This window comes from Stegostoma tigrinum, chromosome 2 (genome assembly GCF_030684315.1).
Source record: "Stegostoma tigrinum isolate sSteTig4 chromosome 2, sSteTig4.hap1, whole genome shotgun sequence".
Taxonomy (NCBI): domain Eukaryota; kingdom Metazoa; phylum Chordata; class Chondrichthyes; order Orectolobiformes; family Stegostomatidae; genus Stegostoma; species Stegostoma tigrinum.
The window spans coordinates 59566932-59579928 of NC_081355.1; the positions used below are offsets into that span (position 1 = coordinate 59566932).

Consider the following 12997-nt stretch of genomic DNA (forward strand, 5'->3'; position numbering starts at 1 on the left):
GCTTTCTTTCCTCTGCAATTGTCAATTTTTTACCCACAGTAATCTGCATTTGTTTTAATAATAGGAAAATCAGAATTGGGAGATGCAAAGATCAAATACATGTGTGCAAATGTGATGCACTTTTCCAACACAACTGAAAAGTATTATTATTCAGCTGATCAGATTGTATTGACCTATTTAGCTGAATTCAATGGACTTTTTCCCAAGACTATTAACATCCTGAGTGCTGTTGATGAGCTAATTCATAATTCATGGGCTGGAGGACACATGTTCAATTGTTGTATGCCTTCATAACCAATTAGCGTTTGTGCATAACATTGAACTGCTATCAAATGAGTATGCTGAGTCTGTGTTCTTCATTGGTTGAAAAATCAGCCTTGGGAACCCAGTTACCACTTCTGATTTTATTTTGTAAGAATCTTGCTACCAGCTTCACAGTGGAAAAATAGAGTGGAATATTGAGATGGAAGAGTTGATGATACAGCATTTTTTAAAAGGACAAAGTATTTCAAATAGTTTAAAAAGATAGACAATAGAGAAGGAAGATGGATTTTTTCGGATATGTTTCATATTGGCTGTTTGAGAATGAAAATGTTGTGAAGTAGTGTTAATGACTACACAAGCACATTAAAGAGTTATTTTTCATTGCTATAGGGTTGCATTCGTACTTTAAGATGTTCGGTAGCTTTAATATTTATATTTATCATTTACATCACTGAACTAAATGCCATAAAGAATTATTTGGCCTTATATGAGCTGGAATTTATTTGTACATACTGTTTGTATATAGATTAAAGTAGTTATCTAAATGGGAAAATGCAAAATTTAAAGTTTCTATGTATGATATGGCTGGTCAATTCAACAAGTATGAAAAGTTGAAAACCAAATTGGAAGAAACTTCTTTAATCTTTAAGATAGGTACAGCAAGAGGAAATATATTCTGTTTTGTTTATTAAAATGTACAATCAAATATGTGTAACATTTTAAAATGTTTCTGCAGGTTTGAGTATTACATTTAAGAATATATATTGTACTACAAGTGCAATTATTTAAAATTCTGGTTGATTCAGATGACGCTGTGTTATGGGTTGGGAAATTTATCTCTCATGGTATACCACCGTAATTCCACCCATTTTATGATCAATAGTTTAACCTCCTCCTGTGATCATTTATAATCAATTAGCAAAATTTGCAATTGTTTTGGAGGCAGTACGGACATACAAGTTCATCATGCAGAAAAATATATACAAACATAAGATCTGTAATATGTTATAACAATGAATATTTACACCAGAAGCAAATTAAAGATGAGTTGCGACTTCAGAAGCTTTAGTCCAAATGCTGTTGCAGCAAGAAATCTTGGACATATTGTATAATTTCAGATTGTCTTAAAATGATACCAACCATGTGCTGTATACAATTAAAATTGATTCCTTCTTCTCTTTCACAGAGACAAAAGTGTGTGAACATTGACATCTCTTCTGACCTGATAGTTTTATCTCTGGTTACTAGTATTCTTTAATCGTGTTAAATCTGGTCAAAGAGGAATGCAGTGTGTGTGCCAATTATGCTGAATTGGTCCTCTGTTTAAAATACTTGGAATATAATTTAGTCATGAATGTGTAAGCTGATCCCATAACAAAACAGAATAACGCACCTGTTCAGAATGTTGCAACTTAACTACATTGGGGTCAGGCCTGAGTACCACAATTGGACCATGGCTATTCACATTCGACAGTAACGATCTGGATGAAGGAACTGAGAACACTTGCTAAGTTTATGCAAGATACAAAGATATCTGGAGCAATAGCTCGTATTAGTGAAGCAGAGAGACTGCAGGAGGACTTCGACAGACTAGGAGACTGATCAAAACAGTAGCAGATGGAATACAATGTGGGAAAACATGAGGTTATGCACTTTGGTGGGAAGTCTAGAGGCGTAGACTATTTTCTAAATGGGGTAAGGCTTCAGAAATCTGAAGGACAAAGAGGCTAAGGACCCCTAGTTCAAGATTCTCATAAGGTAAACATGTAGGTTCAGTTGGCATTTAGGAAGACAAATGCAATTTTAGCATTGATTTCAAAGGGGCAGGAATACAAGAGCAGGGATGTATTGCTGAGGCTGTATAAGGCTTTGGTCAGACTTCATTTGGAACATTGTGAGCAGTTTGGGCAACCATACCTAAGGAAGAATGTGCTGGTGTTGGAGAGGGTCCAGAGGAGGTTTATAATACTACCATCCAGGGATGAAGAACCACTGGGCTGAGGAGTGGCAGATGGAGTTTAATTTAGATAAATGTGAGGTCCTTCATTTTGGATAGGCAAATCAGGACAGTATTTATATATTTTATGGTCAAGACTTGGGGAGTGTTGCTGAATGAAGAGACCTGAGAGTGTAGGCTCAGAGTTCCTTGAAAGTGGCATTGCAGGTAAACAAGGTAGTGAAAAAGATGTTTGGTATGCTTGTCTTTATTGATCAGTGCATCGAGTATAGGAGTTGGGAGGACATGTTGCAGCCATTCAGGATATTGGTTAGGCCACTTCTGGAATACTGCTTGCAATTCTGGTCTCCCTGCCATTGGAAAGACGTTGTGAAACTTTAAAGTGTTCAGAAAAGATTTGCAAGAATGTTACTAGGGTTGGAGGGTTTGAGCTTTAGGGAGAAGCTGAATAGACTGGGTTATTTTTCCTGGAGAGTCAGAGACTAAGGGGTGACCTTATAGAGGTTTATAAAATCATGAGGGGCATGGATAAGGTAAATAGACAAGGTCAATCCCCCAGGTTGGGGTAGTCCAAAACTTGAGGGCATAGGTTTAAGGTAAGCGGGAAAAGATTTAAAAGGGACTTAAGAGGCAATTTTTTCTCAGAAGATGGTTGCGTGTATGGAATGAGCAGCAGAGGAAGAGGTGGAGGCTGGTACAACAATGACATTTAAAAGGCATCTGGATGGGTATATGAATAGGAAAGGTTGAGAGAGATGTGGGCCAAATGCTGGCAAATGGGACTAAGTTTATTCAGGATATCTGGTCAACACGAATGAGTCAGACCAAAGGGTCTGTTTCCGTGCTGTACATTTCTATGACTCCATGACTAAATGCTAATGTAGTGTGAGAGCATCTGTTGACTCTGGCTACCAAACTTCAAAGTCATCAAACAAGCATATGGTACTATTGACTGAGATTCTGTTGTGGGAATTCCTTAAGAAATTCCCATAGCTTCCATTGGCTATATTGGTTGTCTCAAAATTTACTTGTGCCTTTGTTCTAGCCTGCTGTTGCATGACATGTAGTTTGGGTTTTTGGCTCAATTGCTTATGATTTTTCCTGCATTGCGTGGGATTTGAACTGCCCCATATAAAATGATGGGAAGAGTAGATGAAAGAGAATAGGGTGGGCCTTATACAACATGGTACAAGATTCCTCTCTTACTGTAGAAGAGCTATAGTGGAGTCGAAATACGTCTCTGTCTCTGTCTCTGTCTCTCTTTGTCTTTCCCCCCTGCCCCTCTCTCACACAACTCCCTTTCTCCCCACATGCTGCCAAATCTGCTGTTTCTCCAGCACTTGCTATTTCATTTCTGATTTCCAGCATCTTCAGTATTCTGCTGTTTTTAAAATTGGAATCCCCACAATGTGGAAACAGACCATTCGGTCCTATTAGTCCACACCGAGACCCTCCAAAGACCATCCCACCCAGACCCATCCCCCGACTCTGTCCTGTAACCCTGCATTTCCCATGGCCTACACATCTAAGTTAGCCATCCCTGAACACAATGGGAAATTTAGCATGGCCAATCCACTTAACTTGCACATCTTTGGTTTAGGGGAGGAAACCGGAGCGCTTGGCAGAAACCCATGCAGACACAGGGGGGATCATGCAAACACCACAGAGACAGATGCATAAGCGTAAGCTTAGTTCCATTTGGAAGAATCAGGATTTTGTTTTGTTTAGAGGGAAAAATGTGTAACATGGAAACCAAGATAATAAAATGTGAGGCTGGATGAACACAGCAGGCCAAGCAGCATCTCAGGAGCACAAAAGCTGACGTTTCGGGCCTAGACCCTCCTCTCTGATGAAGGGTCTAGGCCCGAAACGTCAGCTTTTGTGCTCCTGAGATGCTGCTTGGCCTGCTGTGTTCATCCAGCCTCACATTTTATTATCTTGGAATCTCCAGCATCTGCAGTTCCCATTATCTCTGATACTATTTTAACATGGAAACCTTTGTTTTCAGTTTGCAGGAGTCCTGATTAACAGTGGAAGTCTGTGAAAGATTTTTGTAGAGAAAGGAGCTAGTTCAGAGAAATCAGGAAATACATTACCTCAGGATAAGGGTTTTAGTTGAAAGTTTCAATTCAGAACTGTTTGCTGGAACAATGAAGGGGTTATTCAAAGCTGAGCAAGTCTTCAGTTCAGTTGTGTGAGTAATCAAAGAAGAAGCACTTCTAACAATATCATTACCCAGATGTTCTTTATTAAAACAAAGTACAGTATAAGATACTGCAAAATAGTAAGGCAATGGAAGTTTATCCACATTATGCTGACAATCAAAAGTGAACCAGTTTACGTGGACTTGTCTGAGAATCAGACTGAAACAGGTGACCAGCTCACACTGTTTCAACCTCCAGTTACTGATTAGATGACACCAGTCCTCAAGCTAGTGAACTGTCACTCTGAGACATGCTTGCTTGTATTTTCCCACACCAGCAGCCTGTGATCAAATCTTGACACTGTCTGGTCTTCAGCAATTGGTCAGTTTGACCACCGGTTAAAACATCACAAGTGTGACAGTTTAATCTTCTGATCATGAATGCCACTGCTTGGTTTCAATAAAACAAGACTTATCTCACTGTTTTAATGAATCTTGGCCTTAGGCCAGCTTGTTCAGGCTACTCACATAAGATATTTCCTTGCAGTTTTACTGTCTTACAAACAACCTTGTGATATTCACACAGCGCAATGTAATTAACAGCTTTCTTTGACTGACAAATGGTACAATACACAGCTTGTGTAATATATCTGATTTAACCAGACACTCTGTCCAGTCCCTATACACCTGCATTCCCCATGCAGATGGCCTTAAGGCTCTCCGCTTCTTCCTGTCCCGCAGGCCCGACCAGTCCCCTTCCACCGACACCCTCATCTGCCTAGCCGAACTAGTCCTCACCTTCAACAACTTCTCCTTCGATTCCTCCCACTTCCTACAGACAAAGGGGGTGGCCATGGGTACCCATATGGGCCCAAGCTATGCCTGCCTCTTTGTAGGTTACGTGGAACCGTCCCTCTTCCGCACCTACACAGGCCCCAAACCTCACCTCTTCCTCTGTTACATTGATGACTGTATTGGCGCCGCCTCTTGCTCCCAAGAGGAGCTCGAACAGTTCATCCACTTCACCAACACCTTCCACCCCAACCTCCAAGTTCACCTGGGCCATCTCCAACACATCCCTCACCTTCCTGGACACCTCTGCCTCCATCTCAGGCAACCAGCTAGAAACCGATGTCCACTTCAAGCCCACGAACTCCCACAGCTACCTAGAATACTCCCACCCACCCCCCTGCAAAAATTCCATCCCGTATTCCCAATTCCTTCGCCTCCGCCGCACCTGCTCCCAGGATGAGGCATTCCACTCCTGCACATTCCCAGATGTCCGGATTCTTAAAGGACCGCAACTACTCCTCCCCCCCCACCCCCCCCACCGCGCAGTGGTCGAGAACACCCTTGACCGTGTCTCCTGCATTTCTCGCAACACACATCCCTCACACCCCGCCCCCGCAATAACCACCAAAAGAGAATCCCCCTTGTCCTCACATACCAACCCACCAACCTCCGGATATAACACATCATCCTCCGACACGTTCCGACATCTACAATCCGACCCCACCACCCAAGACATTTTTCCATCCCCACCCTTGTCTGCCTTCCGGAGAGATCACTCTCTCCGTGACTCCCTTGTTCGCTCCACACTCCCCTCCAACCCCACCACACCCGGCACCTTCCCCTGCAACCACAGGAAGTGCTACACTTGCCCCACACATCCTCCCTCACCCCCACCCCAGGCCCCAAGATGACTTTCCATATTAAGCAGATGTTCACCTGCACATCTGCCAATGCGGTATACTGTATCCACTGTACCCGGTGTGGCCTCCTCTACGTTGGGGAAACCAAGCAGAGGCTTGGAGACCACTTTGCAGAACACCTCCGCTCAATTCGCAATAAACAACTGTACGTCCCAGTCACGAGCCATTTTAACTCCCCCCTCCCATTCCTTAGATGACATGCCCATCATGGGCCTCTTGCAGTGCCACAATGATGCCACCCGAAGGTTGCAGGAACAGCAACTCATATTCCGCTTGGGAACCCTGCAGCCCAATGGTATCAATGTGGACTTCACAAGCTTTAAAATCTCTCCCTCCCCCACTGCATCACAAAACCAGCCCAGCTCGTCCCCACCTCCCTAACCTGTTGTTCCTCTCACCTATCCCCTCCTCCCACCTCCAGTCGCATCTCCATTTCACACCTACCAACCTCATCCCGCCCCCTTGACCTGTCCGTCCTCCCTGGACTGACCTATCCCCTCCCCACCTATACTCTCCTCTCCACCTATCTTCTCCTCTATCCATCTTCGGTCCGCCTCCCCGTCTCTCCCTATTTATTTCAGAACCCTCTTCCCATCCCCCTCTCTCATGAAGGGTCTAGGCCCGAAACGTCAGCTTTTGTGCTCCTAAGTTGCTGCTTGACTTGCTGTGTTCATCCAGCTTCACACTTCGTTATCTTGGATTCTCCAGCATCTGAAGTTCCCACTAACTCTGTGCCATCAGTTCAGTTAATCAGCTATTGTGCTGTAACCACGCACATCCCTTCAGCAAGACATAGAAAATATTAAAGCCAGTGATCTTTCTCATTATTATGTCACTATCTGATTGACCTTTCCAATAAAGTGAGCTTCATTTTTTTTCTATTTTGGCTAATCCGCAAATTTTAGGGCTGTGATTGACATGAAGGTGTCTTTTGAGTTGATGTGGCATTATCCATACCTCCTCCAGAAATGTGTAATGCACCCTCTAAATCGCTTTATTTAAAAAAGATAAAAGTAACGAGGAGGTTGTCGGGGCATTAATATCTAAACAATGAATGTCGAAAGAAAAATGAATAGTGCAAGAAAACTAGTAAGTAGGAAATACAGTTCCTAATCTAAGATCTTTAGACTTTAACAACAGCTGGCAAACAATACCAGCTTTTGTTAAAAAAATTCAGATAGTAGCATGGCTTGAGAATGGCTTCACAAACTGGAATTAGGAATAAATGGGTCATTCACAGGTGACCAGTGAGGCACTGCAAAAATCAGTGCTGTTCACAATCTATATCATTGATTTAGATGTGGGGATCAATTGTAATACTTCCAAATTTGCTTGTAGTGCAAAACCTGGTGGGAACGTGAGTTATAAGCAGGATACAAACAGATTTCAAGGATATTTAAACAAACTGAGTGAGTGGCTAATGGCATGGAAGATGAAATGTAATGTGGATAAGTGTGAGTTAACAATAAATGTGTGTAGTATTTCTTAAGTGATGCAGTCGTGAAAAGTGCTGATGCTCAAAGGGACCTAGGTGTCCTTGTTCGTGAGTAACTGAAAGCTAACCAACTTGGAAGGCAAGAAACGTGTTTAGTCTTCGTTGCAAGAAGATCGGATAGAAAGGTAAAGAAGTCTAGCTTCACTTGTAAAGAACCCTGGTGAGTATTTGTGTAGTTCTTGCCTCCTTGTCATAGAGGGTGTACTGTCTAGGTTTGCCAGATTGATTGCTGGGAGGGTGGCATTATCCTATGACAAGAGATTTATGGAAACTGGGCCTCCACTTGCTGGAATTTAGAGGAATGAAATGCAAACTTATAGAAACTTACAACTACTGAAAGGTTTAGACTGACTGGATCCAGAAATAATTTTTCCCTGGCGTGGGGTCCACGACCAAGGCACAGTCTCAGAATACAAGATAACCCATTTAGGACTGAAGTGAACTGAGGATGAATTTCTTCACTTGGTGGGTAGTGAATCTTAGAAATCTCTGGCACAAGAGGTCTGTGGAAGCTCCGGTATTAACGGTGATAAGATTTCCAGTTACTCATGACATCAAGGGTTCTGCAGATAGCACAGGAATTCTGCTTGGAGGCGGACGATCACATATGATCTAGAATGAGAGAACAGGCTCAAGGGGCTCAATGGCCAACTGCTTCAATTTACCTATGTTCTTATGACAAACCATTTAAAATCAGAAATGTAGGTATTTGCCATGCCTTGATCTGACATTTCACGTGGGATGTTTGAGAAACCTGTAAAAGTTGACAAATTCTCAAATTTAGTTATTTTTCATTTATGTGCCTTTGAACTGTGAGAAGTGATACATCATGGGTAAGAGAAACAATTGGACACTTGAATGCATCCTGGTGACATAACTGCATTCTGAGCCTAAAAATATGCAGAAGTGGCTGTGATTAAAATAAAATACAAATTTCACTTTTTCTTCTCAAAAATAAATAAAATACTCCCCTATCCACAGCTGGAACTTAGGCAGCACCACTTGGACGCTGTGAACAAATTTTTAAAACCTGTGGAGAAGATGTGAGACGAAGATGCAGCCTTGCACTTATCACCTGGGCATGGTCCAAGTGAACTCTATGCTGGACAGAAACTCTATTATTACAATGTCCTGCAGGTTCCACTATGTGAAGGTGCTTGTGATTCTGCAAAGGACAACATGAACCTTAATTTTGGTTTGCTGGCTTTAGTCAGAAAATGCATACCACCAGGAGCAAAGCTGAAATTCTGCTCAGCATCTGCGGCTGGTGAGCCCACATGATGAGTGTTTTGTGCTAATAATGCTAAGCTTTGTAGCTTCAAATCCCTGTGCTGGTCAATGTACCATATTTCCAAGCATTTGTGTAGAGTTCCCAAAAGCACGGTCTTGCTATAGAATGATAGCTACATTTATTCCGAAGATCTGGGTTCAAGTCCCACTTGCCGCAGAGGTATGGCGTGGCATGCCACAAGTTGATTAAAAATACATCATGATTGCACTTGTGCGCAATATGAAGGAATTGTTTAGGCTTGCTTGTCAATAGCGAGTCGGTTCAAAATGACATACAATTGCAGTTTTCAATTGTATTAGCAATATAAAGATGTAAGCAAAGTATACATTAAGACATTCACTAAGACTCAAGATTTTACTTCTTGTAATAGTATAACTTAAATGTGTCCTTCCAAAATCATTCATTCACCTGCAACTCTGATTTCATTCTTAGAATCAAAATGATTCTACTATGAAACAGTATTTGTAATAAAATGCTAATTTATGTGCTAGGATACTTATGCATATTCGTGTATTTTGATGATTTTACAGAGGTTCCTCCTAGCTCTCTATGTTGGGATATGTATGAAATGCATATAAATTATATATTTGCATAAACAGTTTATAAATAATGAGGGAATCAAAGAATTTAAGAAAATATGTACTAACTTTTTTAACAAGCAAATCTCTTTTTTATTTTCTAGATGCTGAAGAGTATCAACCACCGATATGGAAATCCTATTGTAAGTTAAGAATCTGCATGAAACATATACATGTTTCTGCATAGAAGTAAGCTATAATAAAGCATTAATGTTAATGTATACTAACATAACATCAGCAAGTTGATTATTTTCCTCTCCATTTTAATGTCAGATTATCAATGTAAGCTTTAATTTCAGTTGTAATTAAGTCCTTAAGGAAATTTTAACAGATGTACTTGACATTAAAAAGACCATTAATTCTTCTGAAATGGTGTTTTGTAATGTAGTATTCCATTTATACTTCAAAATTATTCATAATAGAAGGCTGCTGCAGGTCTGATTTGATTATATTTACATCACTGGGCAACTTCAGAGTTCTGACAATAACATAGAAGTAATTAAATTTAGCAACTCTCTAATTTTATTTAATTTATCCTTTTAGATCTTTACCCTCTCATCATTACAGTGAGTTGTGGTCTGTTCATCCTGTGACTATGATTCCCGGGATCAATATATTTTAACACCTTGTTAATTTATCTAAATGACTCTCAGTTCAAATGTAATGGAAGTCTTCACTATCTGTTGGCGATAAGGATTTGAAATGAAATAGTTTTAGGAGTTTGAAAGGGTTATGGCTCAAAACTATTTCTAATTTGACATGAATTGAAACTGTATCTAAACTGTTTTCTTAGGTCTAAGTTGGTGAATATTCCGATAATTGCACCTTTATAATGTTTACTTTTACAGTCCACTTTTTAATTGCCGTAGTCCCACGTTCATCATTGGGTAATTAAGTGTACAATAAAGGTAATGACAAACAGAAGATGGCAAGAAGGAACTGAGTGTACAAACTTGGGTCTGCCAACAACTGAGGCCTGACTTTTCAAAAATATACAGGTGACAACTGAAGACTTCTGAATGTGAGCACCTTTAGCATTTGTTATAGAACAGATGCTTCTTTGGTCAAATGAAAATAAATGTCTCATCAGATAGCTATTACAGAGTCTTTGCAGTCAGGTGACATCTCTTGGAACCAGAATATTCAACTATTTGATTATCCGAAAGAATATAATGTCATGAAAGCATGATGGGGTTGCTGTGTTACTTATGGATGGTTTCAGTACAGCTGTGAGAGGTGACCTTAGTTCTGAAGACAAACTGTTTGGGTAGGGATTAGAAGCAGCAAAGGAAGAATTCAAATGTGGAAATAGTTCTTAACACTTTACCAGTAACAATATTATAGGATGAGGTATACATGGTAAAACAAAATGGTTCCCTAACAAAAACACGGCAATTATCATAAGTGACTTTAATCTAAATGTGGATTTGACAGATCAAATTGGCAAAGCTAACCTGGTAGAATAGTTCATAATGTGTTTGAGATAGTTTCTTAGAGCATTATGTCCTAGAGCCAACCAGATTTGAAGCAAGTTTAGATGTGGCAGTGTGCAATGAGACAGGCTTAATTAATGACATCACTGTAAAGGAGCCTTTGAAAGCAATGATAATGGCATGATTAAATTTGGCTTAAGGGAAAGAGTGGGTCTAATGACAAGTGTTTTAAACTTGGCAGTGTTTGTTGACACCCACAAAAGCAGGCAACTATCCATATGCACCAATACAGAAATGCATATATACATAATTTCAGGCACAGTTACCATCACATAGAATGTATGGGTCACGTGCTAAGTACTGCACTGCATGTGCACATTGAAGCACTTTTGAACCAGGGTTCAGTGGTGGAGAGTCAGAATGCACAAGGATGGAATTGAGGTGTGGAAGGAATTAGGGCTGTGTGGTGAGGAGACAGCTATGAGAGTTCGGTGGGTCAAGTTGAGATGCCAACTCTCCTGGGTTCCTGCCCAACCTTCTCTCCCCGTCTCATTTCCTGGGTTCCGTCCCTTCACCCCACCGCCCTCTGACCTCTCCTCACCCCACCATCTCTTCCCCCAGCTCCACCCTCACTTTTCCTCCACAAAACCACACCCCCCAATGTAGCTAACTAAAGAAGTTGAATATAGTATCAAAAGTAAAAGCATATGATTCTGCAAAAAGGAGATGGACAGAATTTAAAAAGCAACCAAAGATAACTCAAAAATGAATGGAGAAACTAAGTTTGTGGGAGAAAGCTAAGGCAATGGCAGAAACATTAAAAGACACAAATAACAACTCAAATATTTGTAAATCAAGAGGTGAAGGCAAGACAGGAACATTTTAAACAGTTGTAATCAGGAAAAGTGTAGCGAGCAAACTGTCAGAACTACTAACAGTTCAAAGTGTCTAACCGTACAGTTTCCACTCACCTCAGTACTGGTGTTAATCTCAAAAGGAATTGAGACTAATTTTTTCCACACCAACCTTTTGAAATACAAATTTCACTCTGTAATCTTCTATACGCTCTTCCAATGTGCATGTGATTCATCTACCAATCAAGAGCTTTGATGGTCTTTTTAATTTTGCCCGCAAATGCTCATAAGTTCTAAGCAGAACTTCTTACTTTGTCTTATCAATGTCATTGCCGCCTACATGGATCAATGACAAGTGGATCCTTCCTCTCCCCTCGCACTTTCCAGTCCCACCCAGGCAGGAAACATAAACATCTGGACCCTTGTTCTCAGCTAAAGAGAAATGTGTCTATCTCCAAGATTATACTATTTATTAGAACTGTGATGGCAATATAAACTTTTGAATGGCTTCCTGTATATCTGTGCCATGACCTGTTCGAACACTCTGCAGTGTTCCGCTTTCATCTGTACAGGTTGCCAGAACGTTCAACATATTGCACTATAGTAAAGGCTGATTCTCTTCTACTTCTGCCCTTTTGATAATACCTGCCTCACTGGCAGTCACACTGTTCTGTCCCAGATCATTGAACAAACCTGAGTATCCTACTCCAAGGGGTGTGACGATCTCTTGAAACAATGTGTCCTGGTAACATTCCCTTCTCTGACTGGTCACAGCATCTTCAGCTTTGCTTCCAGCTCAGTGACCAAGAGCTGAAGACCCTTCAGCCTCAGGCATAATTGCAGATATGTTTGCCACAGGAATATCCATGAGTCCCCACATTCAGCAGCTGCGATACATTTCCTGTCCTGCCACCTTTGTAGCATTTAATTAATTAACGTCCAATTTGTACTTCAATTTTTGGCATTTCAATAAGTGTTTTTCTTAACCCGATTGGTTTATCTTAACTAGGAAATTTCAACATAATAAGTAGTAGTAAGCCTTGCCACTATGAATAACAAATTATAATTAGTAGATTGACCCAAATTCTGAAAGATAAATGAGAAAAACACACATCAATTAATCAACCATGTTCTAGTGATGTTATAGTTTTAGTTTATCTCAAAACATGGTTGGCCCAATCGCAAACCACAGATTGACATGGATAAATGCTGCATTCTGTCATTGGGTTATCCTGTCCCCTGCTGTTTTTATTAGGGTTTATCCTGTGAT

General features: G+C 40.7%; 1 protein-coding gene across 1 annotated transcript in view; it reads left to right on the forward strand.

Moving 5' to 3' along the window:
* Positions 1–12997, forward strand: part of chn2 (chimerin 2) — a 347736-nt gene that overhangs the window by 171693 nt on the left and 163046 nt on the right. The window contains exon 2 of the mRNA XM_048521130.2: positions 9545–9583. Within this exon, the coding sequence (XP_048377087.1) occupies positions 9545–9583 (39 nt within the window). The remainder of the gene's footprint in view (positions 1–9544; positions 9584–12997) is intronic.